The 24,754-nt window shown below is 35.5% G+C and overlaps 1 protein-coding gene across 1 annotated transcript in view; it reads left to right on the forward strand.

Annotated features, from left to right (window-relative positions):
* The window catches only part of LOC133322917 (uncharacterized), a 52,102-nt gene extending 28,675 nt beyond the window's left edge, over nucleotides 1-23,427 (forward strand). Inside the window, exons 2-3 of the mRNA XM_061531869.1 lie at nucleotides 599-787; nucleotides 23,209-23,427. Of these exons, the coding sequence (XP_061387853.1) occupies nucleotides 599-787; nucleotides 23,209-23,417 (398 nt within the window). The 3' untranslated portion in view covers nucleotides 23,418-23,427. The remainder of the gene's footprint in view (nucleotides 1-598; nucleotides 788-23,208) is intronic.
* Nucleotides 23,428-24,754: the final 1,327 nt, after the last annotated feature.

Here is a 24,754-nt window from a genome sequence, read left to right on the forward strand (position 1 = left end):
AGGCCTTGAAAAAATATTCTTTAAAAAATCCACGCCTATGGTAGGCCTTGAAAAAATATTCTTTAAAAAATCCCCGCCTATGGTAGGCCTTGAAAAAATATTCTTTAAAAAATCCACGCCTATGGTAGGCCTTGAAAAAATATTCTTTAAAAAATCCACGCCTATGGTAGGCCTTGAAAAAATATTCTTTAAAAAATCCACGCCTATGGTAGGCCTTGAAAAAATATTCTTTAAAAAATCCACGCCTATGGTAGGCCTTGAAAAAATATTCTTTAAAAAATCCACGCCTATGGTAGGCCTTGAAAAAATATTCTTTAAAAAATCCACGCCTATGGTAGGCCTTGAAAAAATATTCTTTAAAAAATCCACGCCTATGGTAGGCCTTGAAAAAATATTCTTTAAAAAATCCACGCCTATAGTAGGCCATGAAAAAATATTCTTTAAAAAATCCACGCCTATGGTAGGCCTTGAAAAAATAGTCTTTAAAAAATCTTTAAATAATCTTTAAAAATCCACGCCTACGTTTTCTTAAAAAATCCACCTTCCTGCGGAGAAAATATTTATTTATTAACCAATTTTTACTCCTTGTCTTCCACAGCTCAACAAAACGTTTTAAAATGCTGGCGTTGTTCAACAGATGTTTCCAATGGTGAATTCTGCAACGATCCCTTCGAACCCAATGGCATTACAGATCAACAACGTTACTGGAGCTACGTCAATTGCACCTACAATTTGGGATTCAAGGCAGTGAATGCCCGGCCCGTATGCAAAAAGCTGGTACAGGAAGGTAAGGCCCAAACAAAAAAAGAAAAAATATTTATTTACATAATCCGCAACCATTCAATTAGCTTTAAGGTAGATTGAAAAGAAAAACAATTTATTTAATCCATTAAATAAATGGAAATTTTAAAACACACGCCCATTATATTGTCAGAGGTGGATGATTCACATTAATATGCTTGATTGCAAATAATAACCTGGATGGATGCACTCCCAGAGATGTTTTTTTTATTGCGGAATAGATATTTACATTGCTGTAAGCGTGTTAAACAGGCATGGCTCTAAATGATGTTGAGAATTTTTTTATTAAGTGTTCATTTTCTGTCTTAATGATCTATTCATTTATTAAATACTAGCCGCAACAGAATGAATGAAATTCAATCGCTCATCATCAGCTATCTGAGAATAAGATCACGTGCGCAGTCTCCGATATGACAGATGCAATTTAGTTGAAATTTATGGCATTTTAATAAATGCAACAACAAAAATGCGCAGTTGTTGGATATCATTTCTCGAAAAAATTTTTTCTTTGAAAATGCAAAACCTTAAAACCTTTTACAAAAAATCGACACCTTAAAGCATTTACACATGCCTTGTAAAAATAACTTCTTAAAAAAAATATTAAAAAAAACGCGTTGAAAAAAACGTCTTTATAAAAATTATTAAAAATCCAAGCCTACATTTTTATATCTATGCCTTCATATAAATTCATGAAAAAACCCACACATACACTTTTTTTAATGCGTGCTTTGATATTAATCCATTCAAAAACCATCGACTGGAGCAAAAAATTCAATTTTTAAAGAAAAATCAGTCCTTAAGAAAATTCCCTTCAAAAATCAGCGACTTGAGAAACATATTTTTAAACCAGTGAGCTGAGCAGTATGGTCAGACGGCGTCAATTACTTAAAATCAATCTATAATATAGGGGAACTATATCTAAATCTCAACCGATTTTCACGAAACTTGGCACACATCATTCTGGATTAAATTCAGTACACTATGCAACATAAGAACTTTGGCACATTATTTACATGAAATCGGACGAAACTAAATATGGGAGCTACATCTAAATCTGGGCCGATTTTCACGAAACTTGGCAGACATCATTCCAGCATCAATTAAGTACGCTATGCCAAATTTTGGGCAAATCGAAAGATATATGTGAACTTTGGTGTACCATTTACATGAAATCGGACGAAACTAAATATGGTAGCTATATCTAAATCTGGGCCGATTTTCACGAAACTTGGCAGACATCACTCTAGGCTCAATTCAGTACGCTATGCCAAATTTTGGGCAAATCGAAAGATATATGTGGACTTTGGTGCACCATTTACATGAAATCGGGGGAAACTATATATGGGAAACTTGTCAGACATCACTCTAGGCTCAATTCAGTACGTTATGCCAAATTTCGTGTAAATCGAAAGATATATAGGGACTTTGGTGCACCATTTACATGAAATCGGACGAAACTAAATATGGGAGCTATATCTAAATCTGGGCCGATTTTCACGAAACTTGGCAGACATCACTCTAGGCTCAATTCAGTACGCTATGCCAAATTTTGGGCAAATCGAAAGATATATGTGGACTTTGGTACACCATTTACATGAAATCGGTGGAAACTATATATGGGAAACTTGTCAGACATCACTCTAGGCTCAATTCAGTACGTTATGCCAAATTTCGTGTAAATCGAAAGATATATAGCGACTTTGGTGCACCATTTACATGAAATCGGACGAAACTATATATGGGAGCTATATCTAAATCTGGACCGATTTTCACAAAACTTGGCAGACATCATTCTAGGCTCAATTCAATACGTTATACCAAATCTCGTGCAAATCGAAATATATATAGGGACTTTGGTACACCATTTACCTTAAATCGGACGAAAATATATATGAGAGCTATATCTATATCTGAACCGATTTTTTCTAATTTCAATAGTGTTCGTGCTTGGGCCAAACAAATGAGTTGTGCAAAATTTCATCCAAATCGGATTATAAATGCAACATGTACTTTGTTTACAATTTAACACCAACAGACGGACGGACATGCATAAATCGACTCAGAAAGTGATTCTATGCATATTCTCAAAAGGAACTATGGGTATATTTCGTTTCCTTTTGCCTGTTACAAACCAAATGCACAAAGACATAATACCTTGTACCACAGTGTGGTGAAGGGTATAAACCAGGGTTAGCCAACAATACATATGCAAACTGCTATGATTGTGTTGGACACACGCATAGATCCGTTGGGAGAGTAACTTTCGCTCTCTCGGTACAGATCGTCTATGTTAAAGCATTGCAAAGCATACGACATGTTCGATGTCGAGAATAATGTTGAGTTCGAACACAGAACTGTGATTGTATTGGTACTCTCCCAAAGCGCCCACGGGCGCCTGTTTGGTGAACAGTGGTATAAACATGCCTGCAGGAAAGAAAAAAACTGTCTTAAAAAGTCATTCCTTAGAAAAAAAAAACTCCTTTGGAAAATATTTACTTAGAGTAAAGTACTTGTTTTTAATAACCTTGGAAAATTGTTTCTTTTTTTAATTCAAGCTTTAAAAAAATTTAAAAATTTTTTGAGTTTTTAAGTTTTATGCCTTTTTGGGGTGAAGGATCATTCATGTAAATATTTTTATTAATGTCTCTTTCAAGATGAGCTACATGATTGAAGTTGCAATGAAAAGGAAAACCAAAGAGATACTACATTCCCACCATTTTTGCTTATAAAAATTACTATCTTCAAAAAAATAAGTCTCTTGAAAAAATGTTTTAAAATTTAGATTTTGAGAAAAAAAAAAACATATAAAACTTCCAAAAAAGGAGAATAGTTGTTCATGAAAAAAATTCTCAGCTTTCAGAAACATATTTTTAAAACCAGTGAGCGGATCAGTATAGTCGGACGGGGCCGACCATTTGATATCCTACACAAATTCCACGAAACTATAACTTTCTGTGGTTCTATATTCTGAGCTTGGGCAATATTTCGCGATATTTCCACCTTCTTGACCGACTAGAGGTCAACAAATATTCAGTACAACCCTTCAATCACTTGTCCAGATTCCCTTCGCCGTGGGTTGTATTGTGATGCTCGGCTTGTGGCATATAGATCGACTCAAAAAAAATAAGTTTTCGGTCCACTTCATCCCAAAATTATTATCTGATCATCACCAAAAATTATAGGCGATATCGGTGACCATAACTTAAACCTCATGGAGAATTTCAAAGCGATCAGCGCTATATTTCCGCCCTCTAGTGTGGTAATGGGTTACTAAACTATATATAATAAATATTTATGTGTAAATTTTTATGTGTAAGTCCCGCATCCGATCACCTTCTCCGTGCAAAAATTCGCGGTGTTTGGGTCATAATTGCGGCCTCTGGAGCGACCAGAAAAAGTTTTTGGTCCATTTCATCCCCTAAATATTAACCGATCTTTTCCAAAAACAATAGGGGTCTTCATTGGCCAGAACCCATCCTACATGCAAATTTTCGTGAAGATTGGTCCATAACTGTGGCCTGTATCGTGTTTACAAATTATAATGGACAGACGGACGGACGGACGGACACACATGTCTAGATCGACTCAGCTAGTCGAGATATGACGATCGGTATACTTAAAGGTGGGTCCAGGACCAATATTTCGCGGCGTTGCAAACTTTTAGGGCTGCACAAAGCTATAATACCCTGACAACATAGTTGTGTAGGGTATAAATATTATTATGTAGAAATCAAGCCATCACAATAAATATATAAATAAAAAATAAACTCCTTAAAAAGTCTTCCTTCAAAAGCAAAGGTAAGTCTTTAAACAGTCCACAGAATGCTAGTTCTTCCTTAAAGAAGGAAGATTCTTGAAGGAATCTAAAACACCATAAAATCAAATTTATTTTTGAAGAAAATTTCACTCTACGAGAAAAGTATCTACTCATAGGGCTAAGAAAAATAAATATAAAAACCTTACATTTTTATTTTCAATATTACCATGCTTTTCTATAAATTTAAATAATTCCCATTCGACACCAATTCCAACACCGCAAAACATATTATTACATATCATTTTCATTTGTGAAAAATATAGATACGGAGAATTTTTCCTAATTGTTTATGATTTTTATCAATTTTCAACATTGCATGTGGTAAATATTGACGAGGGACACAGCAGAGCTGTGGCACGCCTATGGCATGGCATGCAGAATTTAAATTGATATGGGGCAAAATGGAAAGCTATTCGGAGTACATGGAGAAAAAATGAATAACCCACATAACAAAAGAAAAAAAGAAGAAAAATGGGTCAGTGGGTCTGGTTTCTCAGAGAAAGAATAAATAAGTCGGGCCTGAGGCTAAACCACGAAGGAACGAAACTTGTCCCATCCTTATTCCCGAATTTCTTAAAGTGTATTACTAAATTAATCCATATTTTTGTTGCACTCTATAATTGCCTACAATTATAGACATAAATCCGCAAAAATATGAAAACCGTATGAGGAGGGGAAAACAAAAACTCCGCCTTTTCAAAAAACCCCCCGCCGCCCCAAAACAAATTGCAAACGCCACATTTTGTAGCTCTTGAGCTGCGACCATTAATATCGACAAACTGCTATATAAATATAGACAAATGAAATAGTTTTCAGCGACAACGAAACAAAAAAGGCGAACATTTAATAATTAAAAAACGCAACATTTTCAGACAAATAAACAGCGGAAAAGTTACAGCAACAAAAAATAATAATAAATAATTAAGTTGTTTTAATTGAAAAACGTATAAAGTCATAAATAACAAAGACAACAACAAATTAATATTTTTTTGATTGAGTCTTGAATTATGATTTTTTTCATTTTCAAATACTTTTGGTAGTCGTTTACATCATTGTCTTCTTCGCCGTCGTCGATCATTGATTGACTAGTTGAGACTGGTTGAGCTGAGCTGAGCCGAGCCTACCATTAATTAAATGACGGTATCGATTTGGATTGCTGTGATTGGACTTTGTGGGTCTTCGGTAGCTACAACAGCAGCAGTATCAACATGTACGCACAAAATTTAGGAAACACAAATACGAGCAACGACAACAATAAATACTAAAGATATTGCATCATATTTTATTTTTTCGAAATTTGCTGATGAGATATTTTTGTCGACGATTTGATCATAAAAATAGAGAGAGGGGTTACCATCGCCAAGAAATAAAAAAAAATGAAAAAGCCCAAAAACAAATATTTTTTTACGCCAACAGTTTTCACAAGGAAATCCTTAGATTTCTTGTTTAGACAGTTGATGATAGTGCCTTCATGCAGAAGGGTGCCAAAGGGCTGACCGAAGGGCTCAAAGAGCAACCAATGACTATCATTGATCCTGCCATGAGGATCAGATTTGTCAATGATTGCTACTTGAAGGTCTTCTTCAGCGGCTACCTTGGTCGGCCTGTCATATGGCTTACGCTGTCTATGGCTATGAAATTTGGAGTTCGCCTTTCCAGAGGGGGTTGATGCCTTCTCTGTACTTAGCTGTTTCTCCGTCGTTTGTTGCCCAGCGACAACCGCATATGAGGTAGAAGAGTCTGCCAAGCGAGAAGTCATCGTCTCCTTGGGTGAGGGTTGCGGACCTTCTGAAGAGCGGATGCGCTTCACAGATTAGATCTGTGGGGCGACATTTGCTCCCCCTAGTCTGACTTTCCCTTCTTCCTATTTCGACCACTAGTGGATCCACCCAAAACTTTTGTTTCACTTTTGTCGCTAGGCCCAGAATCGGGCTTTGAGACTGACCCCTCATCCTTATGGGTGACATTTTGCTTCGGGATGTTCTCGATAGCCTTTTCCTGTGCCTTTTCACCAGGATTCGGCTTTCAGCTGGGCTTCAGGTCAGAAGTCGACTTAGCACCTTTGTCAGAGACAGTGGGCTTCGCAGATTCTACCACTTTTGTGCGAGTAGTAGGATTTGGGAAAGAGATCCTGTCCATCTCGATTTCACGATGGAGAGCGTGCGGACAGATTCTTTCGAACTCCCTTACGTATCTCATCTTACCCTTGATGAGGCGTACCTCCCACTCCGAGATCAAATTTGCGTCTCGCCCCACGAATCAGCTACTTCTTGGGCCTTCCCAACATTTTAGCCGCTGTCCGTTGCTGGGGTCTCGACAGATTCCCCATCGTCAGAAATCGCCTCCGTCGCAGATTGCCTCTGAAGTTTGTCGGCGGGTGCCGACACAGGACCTGTTGTAGTCAGACTTGAAGTCGGTCGGTCAATAGGGTCTGTGATTCCTTCGTTACTACTACCGCAATCCCCCTTTGTAGACTTGGCTGGAATCACCGTGGTGTCCAGTTTATCATCAGTTAGGGTAAGATTCAGTACTAGTTCCTTCGGAAGCGTATCCCCACATTGCTCTTCTGGTACCAGTCTGTCTAACTGATCGAAGAGTTCCTTACTTTGCTTCTCTAGACTATCGCGGATAGCGCTTAGAGTCCCGAGTAGGTCGTCCCCTCCCAGAACTACAGTCCTGTCAGCCAGAGACTGATTTTCATCAATCTTGACATGCCCATTTGCCAAAGGAATAGCCGGCTCGTCATAGTTTTGGTTTCGAATTGATGCACTTGTAACAGATACAGCTGCAGGTACTAAGGCATCCACACTTAGAACAACCAGATAACAATCGCTTGATCTCGACGACACGTGGCTTGTTGCCTCACCAACGATTGCCGCCGGTACTGGGTTATTAATTCCCTGCACCCTAACTTTATTCTTTTTACTTCTTTTACCCATCGTAGTTGATTTATTTAAGGGCACTACCCCGATCCATTTTGGTCCACGGGGGATCCGAAGATCCCCACGATTTTCAAGGATTCAGATAGGCATGGATTTTTAAAGAGTATTTTTTCATGCAGTAGAAAGTGGCGTGGATTTTTTAAAGAATAATTTTTCAAGCAGTAGAAAGAGGCGTGGATTTTTTAAAGAATATTTTTTCAGGGATCCACACAAGGCGTGGATTTTTTAAAGAAGACTTTTTTCAGGGATCCATACAAGGCGTGGATTTTTTAAAGAAGGCTTTTTTCAGGGATCCACACAAGGCGTGGATTTTTTAAAGAAGACTTTTTCAGGGATCCACACAAGTCGTGGATTTTTTAAAGAAGAATTTTTTCAGGGATCCACACAAGGCGTGGATTTTTTAAAGAAGACTTTTTTCAGGGATCCACACAAGGCGTGGTTTTTTTAAAGAAGACTTTTTTCAGGGATCCACACAAGGCGTGGATTTTTTAAAGAAGATTTTTTTCAGGGATACACACAAGGCGTGGATTCTTTAAAGAAGACTTTTTTCAGGGATTCACAGAAAGCGTGGATTTTTAAAGGATGTTTTTCAAAAAATCCATTCCTCTGAAAAATCTGGCAACCCTTCTTGCATTCCTCACCGGACTAGATCACTGTGTCATCGACAATAATACTGCCATGCCGCCAGTCTATCTATTATTTGCCGGCCAACTAACTCAGCCATTTGACGATGACGACGACGATGATGATGTTCGGATGGATAATTGAGTGCAATAATCGTTGTTGTCTTGAGTTGTGCCGCCGCATTCGAAATGCAGCTATGGAACAATTGTCGATTTCGATGGTGGCGATGATGATGATGTCGGTGGTGGTGATCACTTGACGACTGACTATTTGGAGTGCGTAAAGTTGTTTGTTGTGCTTGCCAGGTTTATGTTGTCGGTTTACTTAGACACCATAATTTGGGAATTATTTTTTTTTTAATTTTGTTGTTGTTGTTTTATTTTTTGGTTTATGCCGGTTGCAATTTATGGTCACAACCAGATTCAGCTACCACTCACAAAATGCAATTCAACTTTGGTTCGGTTGGGTTTGCTGGTGGATTGGTTGGTTGGTTGGCGGACTGTCCGACTGGTTGTTGTTGTCATTGCATCGAACAATTATGCGATTTCTTGTTTGACAAACACGCATTCAAACTCCCATTAAAACGTTTGTTTTATTTGCAACAATCATAGCAAGCAATTGTTGGCCATTGGTTGGTAGAAATTAAATTCGGTTACTCGGCGTTCGGTTCATATGACTGTGTGTAAGTCGTTGCCGACCACCTCCAATCATTATTACATAAAATGTTAAATAATGTTCTCGCAATGGTGTTGGTTCAAATGGTGGTTCAAATGGCCACTTTTAATTTCCATCGTCTGCGGCATCATCGCCATCGTCGTCGAATCGTCCGAAATTGTAAAGCAGCATCGGCACCAGCTATTCGCAACAATTTTTTGATAATCTGAAAATTGTAGACATCGTTCGTTCACTGAAACATAATAAAGTTGGCAGACATAAAACGTGCCTCGAATTACATATCAAATGTTCAATTACAACAGCAATAACTACAACAACAACACCACCAGTAATAATTATTGCAAAAAATTATTGCAAAGTTACAAATTTAATTAAAAATGCCTACGATTGTACTCCGGATAAAACATGTTGCCAAATTTCCGAAAGAATGTTTTGAATTTTATTATTTTTCTCTTTTGAGAAATTCGGCTAAACATTTTACAATTTTTCCATGGTTTTTTAAAAAAAATATTTTTCAAAAAAATCTACCAAAGGCTTGGATTTTTAACCCCTTCAGTGTTTTTGTCGAATATATTCGACATTTAAAATTACTCTCTTTCATTGCGATTTTTCGGTTATCCTATGTACCGTTACTATTGATGTTTTTGTTTTTGCTGAAAAACAGACGAAACTGGTCTAGGGTTAAAATGAAAATTGCTATTTTTTCTAAACTATGTCCCTTTATGTGATTTTAAATACAAAATTTTAGATTTTTATTTCGACCAAATTTTTCTTTGACACTGAAAGGGTTAACGAATATTTTTTGAAAGAAAAATTTACCAACGAGTAAACCGAAGGCTTTGGTGCAGGCACATACTCCTGTAGATATGAAGAAGGAAATCTGGTGACAGATACCGACAGCGTGCTGAGGATCGGGAAGGAGCATTTTGAAAAACTTCTGCTATCAAATAGTAGCGGTGAAGAGGATACCTCAGAACCAATAATAGATGATGGTATAGAGTGTAGCCAAGATGATGTCAGAGTAGCAATTAATCGGTTCAATAACAAAAAAGCAGCAGGTTCTGATGGTTTACAAACCGAACTATTCAAGACTGGTGGTCAGATGCTGTTAAGGAGCATGCACCAGCTGATTCGTACAATTTGGCTAGAAGAAAGCGTGCATCAGCATCCTATGTCCCGTGCACAAAAAGAGGAGACAAGACAATATGAGCCAACTATAGAGGAATAAGTCTCCTTCCCATCGCATATAAAGTGCTATCCAGCGTACTGTGTGAACGACTGAAGCTAATGGTCAATGACATTATTGGACCATAACAATGTGGCTTTAGAACTGGCAAGTCAACCATCATATAAAGCCGCATTCCATAGCCCTATCCGTTCAGAGGTGTTCAAAGCCATGTCTGCGTTTGGCATTCCTGCAACATTAATTCGACTATGCAGGATAACTCTAACTGCCACAAGATCAGCAGTTAAAGTCGGAAAGGACCTCTCGGAGCCCTTTAATACCAAACGAGGATTCAGACAAGGCGACAGGTTGTCGGGTGACCTTTTTAACATCCTTCTGGAAAAAGTCATACGAGAGGCAAAGGTGAACAGAAATGGCACTCTGTGCACCAAACAAGACAATTACCCGCCTACGCCGATGACATCGACATATAGGTCAAACACTGAGATCAGTAACAGCCACCATTGAACAAATTGAGAAGGAGTCTGCCAATGTGGGTCTGGTAGTAAACGACGAGAAGACCAAGCTGATGGTATCACGCGCAAGACGTCCTCGGACCAACTGTGGAACTTGAGAACTACAGCTTCGAGGTAGTCAACGATTTTATAGTTTTGAAATTCGGAGAAGGAAAGTGCTGCCCAACAGATGCTACTATTGTCTGAGTAAGCAACTCAAAAGCAACTCTACAAGACGCTGATACTACCCGTGTTATTATATGGATATGAAGCATGGGTACTTACGCAAGCAGGTGAGGCAACTCTTGGAGTGTTTGAGAAAAAAATTATGCGAAAGATCTATGGGCCGATCTGCGTTGGCGGTGAATATCGCCGTCGAATGAACCATGAGTTGTACCAGCTATTCTCGGACATCGACATTGTTAGACGTATTGAGCTGCAGCGACTACGTTGACTAGGTCATGTTGTGAGAATGGATGAAGATGCCCCAGCCCAGAAGGCATATAAAAGCGAACCAGCTGATGGTGCACGCAGAAGGGGAAGGCCACGAATAAGATGGAAAGATCAAGTGGAAGACAATATTGCCGAATATGATCTTTCAAACTGGAAAAACTGCGCAAAAGACCAACGCGACTGGAAATCTTTTTAAGCTCGGCTTATGGAACGAAAGTTCTGTCACAAGCCAGCTTACTAAGTAAGTAAGTATTCTCCCAAAGTCTACCAAAGGCGTGGATTTTTAAAGAATATTGTTTCAAAGATGGTCTTTGGAAAAATATTCTTTAAAAAATCCACGCCTCAGATGGTCTTTGGAAAAATATTCTTTAAAAAATCCACGCCTCAGATGGTCTTTGGAAAAATATTCTTTAAAAAATCCACGCCTCAGATGGTCTTTGGAAAAATATTCTTTAAAAAATCCACGCCTCAGATGGTATTTGGAAAAATATTCTTTAAAAAATCCACGCCTCAGATGGTATTTGGAAAAATATTCTTTAAAAAATCCACGCCTCAGATGGTATTTGGAAAAATATTCTTTAAAAAATCCACGCCTCAGATGGTATTTGGAAAAATATTCTTTAAAAAATCCACGCCTCAGATGGTATTTGGAAAAATATTCTTTAAAAAATCCACGCCTCAGATGGTATTTGGAAAAATATTCTTTAAAAAATCCACGCCTCAGATGGTATTTGGAAAAGTATTCTTTAAAAAATCCACGCCTCAGATGGTATTTGGAAAAATATTCTTTAAAAAATCCACGCCTCAGATGGTATTTGGAAAAATATTCTTTAAAAAATCCACGCCTCAGATGGTCTTTGGAAAAATATTCTTTAAAAAATCCACGCCTCAGATGGTCTTTGGAAAAATATTCTTTAAAAAATCCACGCCTCAGATGGTCTTTGGAAAAATATTCTTTAAAAAATCCACGCCTCAGATGGTCTTTGGAAAAATATTCTTTAAAAAATCCACGCCTCAGATGGTCTTTGGAAAAATATTCTTTAAAAAATCCACGCCTCAGATGGTCTTTGGAAAAATATTCTTTAAAAAATCCACGCCTCAGATGGTCTTTGGAAAAATATTCTTTAAAAAATCCACGCCTCAGATGGTCTTTGGAAAAATATTCTTTAAAAAATCCACGCCTCAGATGGTCTTTGGAAAAATATTCTTTAAAAAATCCACGATTCAGATGGTCTTTGGAAAAATATTCTTTAAAAAATCCACGCCTCAGATGGTCTTTGGAAAAATATTCTTTAAAAAATCCACGCCTTAGATGGTCTTTGGAAAAATATTCTTTAAAAAATCCACGCCTCAGATGGTCTTTGGAAAAATATTCTTTAAAAAATCCACGCCTCAGATGGTCTTTGGAAAAATATTCTTTAAAAAATCCACGCCTCAGATGGTCTTTGGAAAAATATTCTTTAAAAAATCCACGCCTTAGATGGTCTTTGGAAAAATATTCTTTAAAAAATCCACGCCTCAGATGGTCTTTGGAAAAATATTCTTTAAAAAATCCACGCCTTAGATGATCTTTGGAAAAATATTCTTTAAAAAATCCACGCCTCAGATGGTCTTTGGAAAAATATTCTTTAAAAACTCCACACCTATGGTAGGCCTTGAAAAAATATTCTTTAAAAAATACACACCTACCACATTCGTTGAAAAAATATTCGTTAAAAAATCCACGCCTATGGTAGGCCTTGAAAAAATATTCTTTAAAAAATCTACGCCTTGTATTGGTCGTTGAAAAAATATTCTTTAAAAACTCCACAACTGTGGTAGGCCTTGAAAAAATATTCTTTAAAAAATACACACCTGTGGTAGGCCTTGAAAAAATATGCACGCCTCAGATTGTCCTGGAAAAAATATTCTTTAAAACATACACACCTCTGGTAGGCCTTGAAAAAATATTCTTTAAAAAATCCACGCCTCAGATGGTCTTTGGAAAAATATTCTTTAAAAAATCCACGCCTCAGATGGTCTTTGGAAAAATATTCTTTAAAAAATCCACGCCTCAGATGGTCTTTGGAAAAATATTCTTTAAAAAATCCACGCCTTAGATGGTCTTTGGAAAAATATTCTTTAAAAAATCCACGCCTCAGATGGTCTTTGGAAAAATATTCTTTAAAAAATCCACGCCTTAGATGGTCTTTGGAAAAATATTCTTTAAAAAATCCACGCCTCAGATGGTCTTTGGAAAAATATTCTTTAAAAACTCCACACCTATGGTAGGCCTTGAAAAAATATTCTTTAAAAAATACACACCTGTGGTAGGCCTTGAAAAAATATTCGTTAAAAAATCCACGCCTATGGTAGGCCTTGAAAAAATATTCTTTAAAAAATCTACGCCTTGTATTGGTCGTTGAAAAAATATTCTTTAAAAACTCCACAACTGTGGTAGGCCTTGAAAAAATATTCTTTAAAAAATACACACCTGTGGTAGGCCTTGAAAAAATATGCACGCCTCAGATTGTCCTGGAAAAAATATTCTTTAAAACATACACACCTGTGGTAGGCCTTGAAAAAATATTCTTTAAAACATCCAGCCTCAGATGGTACTTGAAAAATATTCTTTAAAAAATTCACGCCTCAAAAGGTCCTTTAAAAATCCAAGCCTTGGAGGGTTCTTAAAAATAATCCTTAAAAAAATATACGCCTTGGATGGTCGCTGAAAAAATATTCGTTAAAAAATACACGCCTTGAATTTGTTGGTTCTGATTTAAATGTTTTCCTAACGTCAAGAAATTCCACAATGCTCTCCACACCAAACCTGGGGTTAAACAGGTGAAGACAATTTGCATTTACACGATTGGTAATGAGATCGTGATATGCTCACATCTATCTGTCAATTTGCTTGTTAAAGTCACAGGGCATAACTGATATGGACTGGCTTGGCTGGCAGTCTGTCTGTCTAGCTGGCCCCATGTCTCGACGATATGTGGGCGCTGCTCAACATCAAGTCATTTTGACACAATTGTTAGGCACGCACTTGTTAAATGTAAATTTTTGAAAAGCAAAATAAACAATTGAAAATTCCAAATCAATAAAAAATGTGAAACCAAATCCAAACCAAACATTTTTCGGATCACAATGGCAAACCACTGCCAATTTGGTAGTGAATTCTCTTTCGATTTTCCAACACCCACCCCCTCAGTTCAGCACGGTTGAGCTCAGTCGGGGCCAATTGTTGTGGAAAAATGTTCAAATTGCAACAAATTAGCGCCACATGAGATTCGGGCATAGCGGTCGCTGCATGCATCCTAACACCGGTACCGCCAACCGTTTCTGGTGTCACGGCACTCATTTGTATGCAGCAGCGCCATTGACGTCCACATGGGATCGCCACAAAAAAAAAACATAGGTGTGACCCCTAGACTAACCACCGAAAATGAAAACACCCGCCGCCCTCGGGCGATATATCAAAATGTGCATACATTACTTAGAAAATGGGCAGGAGGAATGGGGAGGGGAAAGGTATCATGGGAACTGTGATTTAGTTGAAAGCAATCCCCACCAGTTGAATTTTCCACCCAATAAAAAGAAAAATAATGAGTAGAGGCTGTGAGTCGGTGGCTGTGCAGCAGTGGCTGCCTGGCTGCTCGTTATTCAAAACCTCTTGAATTTTTGTGTGTTGCACGGGCAATAAATTTAAATAATGCTGACTGACATTACAGGCAACGGTGTTCTTCGTGTGTTCGTTCGTGGCCCGTTGGCTGCCAAACATGCAACCAACAAACCAACACTTGGCCGCAGGCAAAAATCTTGGCGAACGAGACGAAGTGGTAGCCGACGGTTGATCGGATACAATTTCAAAAATTCCATAAATGAACATTTATTTTGAAAAAAAAAGAAAAAACTGTTTGTTTGTCATTGTGGCAATAAATCGGAAAAGTGATATCCACTCACAAATCATTGGCCAGTCGATGCCAATTAATAAATAATTGGAGCACAACAGCTAGCGAATGGGGAGACGACGATATTGAGTTGTTATGTAGAGAAAAGAATTAAATAATTTTATTAATCAAACTGGACTAAAAACAATTTGAAGAATGTTTTTAAGGATATTTATAGACATGAGTTTCACAAAAAATGGAAAGAATATTTTTATAAAAAAATTGGATGCGTTGAGTTTTGAAAAAAAAAAATAATTTTTAAAGAGCCAACTCACTCTGGGATTTTTATGAAATCTATTTTTTAAAGAATTGGCATAGACGTGAATTTGCTAAAAAAATATTTTTTAAAGTATCAACTCTGGCGTAGATCTTTTAAAAAATATTTTAATAAAAAAAACAATGTTTAATAAAAAATGATTTTTTAAAAATAAAGAAAGAAGTGAACTAAAAAATATAAAAATTTGAATGCTTGATTTTAAAAAAAAAAAAAATCTTATAAGAAATATAGAGACATGGGGTCAGGATTCAGTTTCAGTTCAGATTCAAGAAAATAATACTTATGGGTACTAATTGGTACTAAATTTGGTACAATTTGAGTTTTAGGTGAACCAATAGACCTAGAATCATGAAATTTGGAGTCAGGATCACTGTTGAGGTGTAAGATAGAGATATGTAGAAAGTTTTAGAAATTTGTACTAATGTGTACTAAATTTGGTACAATTTGAATTGTGAGTGAACCGATAGAGTTGGAATTCTGAAACTTGGATTTGGGATCACTGTGGGGGTGTAGAGTTGGTGTATATAGAAAATTTTGAAAATTCGCTAACGAAGTAGCGGGCATATGCTAGTATATATATATATATATATTAAGAACCAACTTAGGCCAACTATCGTAGAATTTTTTTACATTGTGTACGAAAAGTAATAAATCGTACTATATTTTACTTAGTATCGCTGTATTGACAGAACATTTGTTTCATAAGCCGAGCTTAAAAAGATTTCCAGGCGCATATGCCTTTTGCGCAGCTCTTCCAATTTGAAAGACCGTGATCCAAGACGTTGTCTTCCGATTTACCTTTCCATTGAATTCATGACCTACCCCTTTTCGAAATCGAGTTTCCGTGCTGCTACATTAAGACGAGTGCGAACTTTGCCCGTGGCAAGGATGTGGACGAAATGGATATTTGCTCCTCGGATCGATCGAACGTCTAAAACACTGGATGGATGCCTTCCGTCTATAACAACATGGTCAATTTGATTTCTCGTTGTTTGATCGGGAGAAATCCAGGTGGCCTTGTGTATATCGAGATGTTTGAATCTGATGCTGCTACCTATCATGTTGTTTGCTGCCGCGAAGTCAATGATCCGCATGCCGTTGTCTTATGTTTCGTCGTGGAGGCTGAATTTTCCGACGGTGGGGCCTTCCGATTTTTGTATTACAATCTCTTAGCAGAATTTTAATGTCATGGCCAGGGCAGCGGTCATATGATGTTTCTGGGCACTCGTAAACTATGTCATTGGACTGTCCATGTTGGTCTTCCGTCGGAGCATGGACACAAATAAGGAAGATGTAGAATAACTTCGCTTTTATATATAAGACAATAATATCGGCTTTGTACTACTTGAGTATATCCGCCAAAGTGCAGATTCGCAAATTGTGGTCCTTTATACTTTTGCGGTTCTGGTTTCCCATTTGAGGGTTCGGCACATTAAAGTAGTTTTCTTTCATCCTCCTTGGCGCATTTTTTTACTGAAGTGGCTGTATTTTAGCATTTTTAATATTTTACCACAAAATGTTACATATACGTCCATGTTTTGACGTAACTCTCATATAAAGGCCTGTCCATTTTCTTTATTTTTAAATTTTTAGTTATATTTACTCTCCGAAGTGGTTGTAATTATGCATATCTGCTCATATACGCCATTGAGCTGGTATGCTTAATTCCATGAAAATTTTCAAAATAGGTAAATTAATATTTTCATGTGACCTCTACGTTCGTGGTTTAATTTTTAATTTTTTAAGGCTCTTTGAAGCGTGGACTAACCAAAATATTATCTCCCATATACGGGAATTTTTTAGAAAATATTTTTTGGCAGTCCTTCATGCCTGGATTAAAAAGAATATATTTCTAGGATTCTATAAGCGATGTTTTTTCATAATCCTAGAGTGAATTTAAAAAAAAAATCAAACGTGTTTTGGTTATTATTCTTTGAAATAGTTTTAATAGTAAACGTAAAATTTTAAAATCAATATTATACTTTTTTATTTATTTGTTTTATTGTCGTCTATAACTGTTGTTAATATTGAAATTATATGAAGTGCGTGTATGGACTTGTGTCTGCGTGTATATATGTGTGTGCTAGTCAAGATTTGATTTAAAAGTTGTTGAATGTTGTTTATTATTGAGTTATTGTTGTTGCAAACTCTATAAATCCAATAACAGAGGTGCATAAAATACAGTGGCTCGAAACATACGTCATTTTGCAACATTTCAGAAACATATGAAACCATTGTGGGTCAAAGGTCATTATAACTGTAAACTCTGATTGGGATCTATTAAAAAAAGGAAAATATGTGGAATATATATATATATATAAGTCTATCAATTATAGAGTTCCACATACGTTCTGATTAATTTGCCACCTGATTATTTGGCATAAAAAATCGTCAAGAATATATAGAACTGTGTCGTATTGTTCGAATCGAATTTGTATAATTCAAATCAGTTATATAATAAAAACTCATGTCTCCCAAATTCTTCTAAAACACTGTACACTCCAAGACGCAACAATTGGACAGGCTACTGAACAACTGGATAGACGGACATACACACACACACACACTTCACATTGCAAGATAAACCTTGAACCTATTCTAAAATGAAGTTTTATTCGACAACGTCGGCGACGACGACTTTTCGTCGTTTTATTATTGCCAATGCAATTCGGTGTCGCACGCAATAGGCCGCGTCCGAATCGTAACCATAAAATCATTGCTCGCCTGCCTATTTCGATTTCTCCGCCATTCTCTCGAATTATAGAAATCGTATTTTCGTACGAAACAATTCCAACAAATCACAGCACCAAGAAAAAAACAAAAACAGATTTTTTTCTCTGTGTGGAGAGAAGGCGGAGGCTTGAAAGTAGTTTTTGGCTAAAATAAATAATAATAACAATAACAGCAACAGTAACAACAACAACAGTAGTAATAACTTTATTTGCAAATGTTGACAATGTTAATTGTGTTTTGAAATGGATCGAAACAAAATGAAACGAAAAAAGAAAAAGTGCTCCAAATGTGCGTTATGGATTTTTGGGTTTTTATTGCTCGAAACGAAACTTAAAAGGGAATTTTTTTTTACATTATCCTAAAAATGTCAGGTCCTCTGGTCCTTAACCCTTTGAGCCCCGATTTTTTTTCCGTAATCATAGAACAATTTTCTGTTCACAGATTTAATGCAGCTATCCTAAATAGGATATGCACAAAATTTGACATCGATATATCCTTGCATTCGGGAGATACAGTACATTCTTTCGGAAAAATTAAAGTCCAATATCAAGAAAACCAAATGCAAAATTGTCAGAAAAATCATTTTAAATTATTCTCTATATTCAATTTTACAAGAATCAAAAGTGATTCTGAGGATAGAATTTATAAAATTTGAATACGAAGCAATATAAATAATTTGGACTGTATACACAAATTAGTACTGTACACAAATTTACCCTCTTCTCTATATTGAAAAGCTCATAACTTTACCAATATTTTGAATTTTTTTTGATTTTTCTTTTGATATGTGTCGTCCATAATCAGGTCTTGACATATGAAATCCAAATAATACATATCTACTATCTGCATAAAAAATATAAGCTCTAAAACATTTTGTTGCCTGTGGGCAACATTGGGCCTCAAAGGGTTAAATAATTTGGACTGTATACACAAATTAGTACTGTACACATTTTTGCCCTCTTCTCCATATTAAAAAGCTCATAACTTTACCAAAAATTTGAATTTGTTAGATTTTTCTTGTGATATGTGTCGTCCATAATCAGGCCTTGACGTATGCAATTTAAAGAATATATATCTACTACCAGTATATTAAATATTAGGTCTAAAACATTTTGTTGCCTGTGGGCAACATTGGGCCACAAAGGGTTAAAAATATATTCTTCAAAAATCCGCACCTGTTTCTTATACAACACAAATTCGGAATATCTGAAGTGGCTGTAACTTTAGGCAAAATAAATCTTCTTTAAAAATATTCTCCCAAGGTATTTTAAACCTCCAATATAGTGGAATGCAAAGTTACAGAAGCTTGGGCTACAACCTTAAAAATGTAAAATGTAAATCAGAACATGGACCAATAAAGATATTGCTTCTGCAAAAAAAAAAAGAAAAAAATCCACGACTTTTTGTTGGTTTTAAAAATTTGTTTTAAAAAATATTCACGGATTTTTATAGGCTTCACAAACAAAAAATTAAAAAATAACTCACGTCTGTTTTGATGGCTTGAAAAAATATTTTTTTTTTTAAAAAACCACCATGTTTTGTTAGCTTAAAAATATTTAATAAATCACGTCTGACTTGAAAAACATATTTAAAAAACCAGTAAGGAAAGTAGTAAAGTCGGACGGGGCCGACTGTATGATACCCTTCACCACTATGGGTATATTAAACAGGACTATAACATAAAATTGGATGAAAAAATGTGATATTTATCTAAATGTGAATCTACCTAGATCTATCCATAAAGTATGTCAATCGACTTCAAACAAATATAAATAGGTCATCCGTTGGGCTATGTCTGCACTTCTATAAAACGCAACTACTTAATTCTATGCTCAATTTTGAAAGTTGTGCAAAATTTGATGTCAATCTGACTAACATGAGGAGTTTGATGCCCAATTTACTTGAAATCGGGCGAATATATATATAGAAGCTCTATCCAAATATTGAGCGATTTCAAACAAACTTGTCACAGGTTAGGTTATACTAATTTCAGAACGTTTTGTTCCTATTGGTTCCTTAGTACGTCAATTACTTAAAATCAATCTATAATAAAAGGGAGCTATATCTAAATCTGGGCCGATTTTCACGAAACTTGGCAGACATCATTCTAGGCTCAATTAAGTACGTTATGCCAAATTTCGTGCAAATCGAAAGATATATAGGGACTTTGGTGCACCATTTACATGAAATCGGACGAAACTATATATGGGAGCTATATCTAAATATTGACATATTTTCACGAAACTTGGCAGACATCATTCTAGACCTAAATGATTAGGCTGTACCAAATTTCGTGCAAATCGAAAGATATATAGGGACTTTGGGGCACCATTTATATGAAATCGGACGAAACTATATATGGGAGCTATATCTAAATCTGGACCGATTTTCACGAAACTTGGCAGACAACACTCTAGGCTTAATTCAGTACGTTATGCCAAATTTCGTGCAAATAAAAAGATATATAGGGACTTTGGGGCACCATTTACATGAAATCGGACGAAACTATATATGGGAGCTATATCTAAATCTGGACCGATTTTCACGAAAATTGGCAGACATCATTATAGGCCTAAATGATTAGCCTGTACCAAATTTCGTGTAAATCGAAAGATATATAGGGACCGTTTACATTAAATCGGTTAAATATATATATGGGAGCTATATCTAAATCTGAACCGATTTTTCCCAATTTCAATAGGGTTCGTCCTTGGGCCGAATAAGTGACCTATGCCAAATTTCATCCAATTCGGATCATAAATGCGACCTGTACTTTGTTTACAATTTAACATGGACAGACAGACGGACGGACGGACGGACATGCATAAATCGACTTAGAAAGTGATTCTATGCATATTCTCAAAAGGAACCATGGGTCTATCTCAATTATTTTTGCCTGTTACAGACATATGCACAAAGACATAATACCCTGTACCACAGCGTGGTGAAGGGTATAAACACAAAAATTATATTTTCGGTTCACTTCATCCCATTATTATTATCTGACCATCACGCAAAATTATTGGCGTTGTCCTTGATCATAACCTGATCCTCATGGAAAATTTCAAAGCGATTAGCTCTATATTTTCGCCCTTTAATGTGGTAATGGGTTACTAAATAATATATGAATACGTAAGCACCAGTAAATATTTAAGTGTAACTCCCACATCCGAGTACATACGACAATACAATTGGTATCAATTTAAAGGTCATCCACTCCTCTTGGATATACTATCAACTTCTCGGGTCTATGTCCTTTAGGAGTAAATATATGCGTCATTGAATATAAAATTTGTCATTTTTCACACAAAAGTTAGGGTCCATTTGACCCGCTAAATCTCGAGCGACCAGAAAATCCGAAAAAATTTAGTATTTGGTCCATTTCATCCCCTAAATATTGTCTTTATCAAAAACAATAGGGGTCTTCATTGGGCATTGCAACATTTCATGAAGATTGGTCCAAAACTGTGGCCTGTATCGAGTTTACAATCTTTATACTTAAAGGTGGGTCTAGGACCAATAATTCTATGGGGTTGCACAAAGCTATAATACCCTGACAACATAGTTGTGTAGGGTATAAATACACGCCTGTGGCAGTGCTTAAATAAAGTCTACTGTAAAAAATCCACGGTCGGCGAAAAAATATTTCTTAACAAATATTCTTTTAAAAATCCACGCCTTTAATGGTCCCTGAAAAAATATATATTTTAAATATCTCCGGGTTGTATGACCCTTAAAAAATATTCTTTGAAAAATTCACGCCTGTTTGTGGTTCTTAAGAAATATTCTTAAAAAAATCCAAGACTTTATGGGGTCCTTAAAAAATATGTTTTAAAAATCTCCGACTATGTGAGGCCATAGAAATTTTCAGAAGGCCATAGAAATTTTTCAAGAAATAATTTTTAAAACGTCTACCTCTTCTTAAAAAAAAAATTAAAATTCCGCTATTGTTCCAAGTATTTAATGCGTGGGCTAAATTCGATACCATAAAAACTGCAACTTTAAACGATTTTCGAAATCATAAATTTGTATTTTTTAAATTATGATTATTTTCTTGTTGTTGTATTTTTTCAAAATTGCAACAATGTCATTAGAATTTATTTGATCGGTTAAGTTGTAATGCCACTTAATGGCGGCACTTCTCAAAAAATTTTGTATTTCTCAACTTGATGCATAAATATCAATCGCAAACACAGACGAAAAAAAGACGCAAATAAATTTGAAACAAATTGTAAATGTTGACATTTCAACAAGCCATAAACAATTTTGTTGTGTAGTTTCGACTGATAATTTTTAAGTGGTTTTGGGTTTTAATTACAAAAAACAAAACACGGCAATTGAATACAACACGTCATAAAGTATGAATATTTAAAATCACATTTAAAATAATTTTTCATAATAAATGGATTTTTAATATACAAATTAAAGTATCGAAAGGCCCACTTCAGAAGACCTTTAAGGCCAGCCATTCAGGTGTGGATTTTTAACATAATATTTTTTTAAGGAGGATATAAAGCGTGCTTTTTAAAGAATATCTTTCCCAGGGCCATCTGAGTCCTGAATTTTTTAAAGAATAAATTTTCAGGATCATCTGAGGCCTGGATTTTTTAAAGAATCTTTTTTCAAGGACCATTTAAGGCGTGGATTTTTCAGAGGTCACCTAAGGCGTGGATTTTTTATAGAATATTTTTTCAGGGGTCGCCTAAGACGTGGATTTTTTCAAGGGCTATATTAGGCGTGGATTTTTAAAGAATAGCTTTTCAAGGGCTATAATAGGCGTGGATTTTTAAAGAATAGCTTTTCAAGGGCTTTAATAGGCGTGGATTTTTAAAGAATAGCTTTTCAAGGGCTATAATAGGCGTGGATTTTTTAAAGAATAGTTTTTCAAGGACTATAATAGGCGTGGATTTTTTAAAGAATAGTTTTTCAAGGACTATAATAGGCGTGGATTTTTTAAAGAATAGTTTTTCAAGGACTATAATAGGCGTGGATTTTTTAAAGAATAGTTTTTCAAGGACTATAATAGGCGTGGATTTTTTAAAGAATAGTTTTTCAAGGACTATAATAGGCGTGGATTTTTTAAAGAATAGTTTTTCAAGGACTATAATAGGCGTGGATTTTTTAAAGAATAGTTTTTCAATTTTTTCCGATTACGGGTATCCACTTATGCTATAAAATCCTCCCACTTGACAATCATCTTTGATTTATTATTCCACCATCCTTATCGATTATCCAGTGTACTAACCTCAATTCCTTGTTTTATTTCAATTTCAGTTTATGGCAAACGCGTCATATCACGTTCCTGCTTCTATGAGGACATCGATGATCCAGCAGATAAATGTGCCCGTGACACCACTTCGTCGTACATTAAGACCGTCTTCTGTGAGACATGCAATTCGGATGGCTGTAATGGCGTGTCGGGGCTAATGCCATACGGGGCACTGTTGGCGTTGACAGCATTGCTGGTGAAATTAATGAAATAAGCGAAAAAAACCTTTTTCTATTACCTCCCCACGAAAGAATAAAAAATGAAAACAAAAAAACACTTAAAGCGAATCAAAAGCTGAGGAATTGTAAAAAATGCGCTTTAACAATTGAATCTCTTTAAATAATGAAATAAATAAAATAAACAAAAAAAACTATATCAAATCATTGTTAGTATTTAAGAAATATATCAAATTGTGGAAAATTTTTTTGTAAATTAAATATTTTGTTTCATGGGTTTAGTTTTTTTAGATTTTCAAAACTAATTTGTTTTTCGTTTGAATAATTTTTGTCTTTGTAAAATTAATTTCCTTGTGTAATTTTTCTTTAAAAAACAAATAATAATTTATTTTTAATTTAAATAAAAAATATATTAACTTAACTGGTTTAAGAATGTTTGCATTATTTTTTTTATAAAAGAAGAAGTTAAATAAAAATAAATATTTAAGCAGTGAAAATAAATACAAAACACACATACACATCCACCAATCAACACACTTATCCCCATTTGCACTGTAAAGGACATAAATTTGCACATATACAAACAAACATACTGCAATCAAAGAATCCAATATCAAATCAAAAAAAAAAAATCAATCCAACATACGATCGATAATATTTAATATTTTTTAGTATTATTTTATAAAATTTCGAATAAAAAAAATTGAAAAAAAAATAATTTTTTGGAGTTTCAATTTAAATGGGACCTATAGAAATATTCTTTAAAAAATCCACGCCTTATACAGGCCTGGGAAAAACATTCTTTAAAAAATCCACGCCTTATACAGGCCTGGGAAAAATATTCTTTAAAAAATCCACGCCTTATACAGGCCTGGGAAAAATATTCTTTAAAAAATCCACGCCTTATACAGGCCTGGGAAAAATATTCTTTAAAAAATCCACGCCTTATAAAGGCCTGGGAAAAATATTCTTTAAAAAATCCACGCCTTATACAGGCCTGGGAAAAATATTCTTTAAAAAATCCACGCCTTATACAGGCCTGGGAAAAATATTCTTTAAAAAATCCACGCCTTATAAAGGCCTGGGAAAAATATTCTTTAAAAAATCCACGCCTTATAAAGGCCTGGGAAAAATATTCTTTAAAAAATCCACGCCTTATATAGGCCTGGGAAAAATATTCTTTAAAAAATCCACGCCTTATATAGGCCTGGGAAAAATATTCTTTAAAAAATCCACGCCTTATACAGGCCTGGGAAAAATATTCTTTAAAAAATCCACGCCTTATACAGGCCTGGGAAAAATATTCTTTAAAAAATCCACGCCTTATAAAGGCCTGGGAAAAATATTCTTTAAAAAATCCACGCCTTATACAGGC

The sequence above is a fragment of the Musca vetustissima genome, unplaced genomic scaffold (assembly GCF_032173495.1).
Source record: "Musca vetustissima isolate MV318-11 ecotype Yass unplaced genomic scaffold, APGP_CSIRO_Mvet_v1 utg29163, whole genome shotgun sequence".
Lineage (NCBI taxonomy): Eukaryota > Metazoa > Arthropoda > Insecta > Diptera > Muscidae > Musca > Musca vetustissima.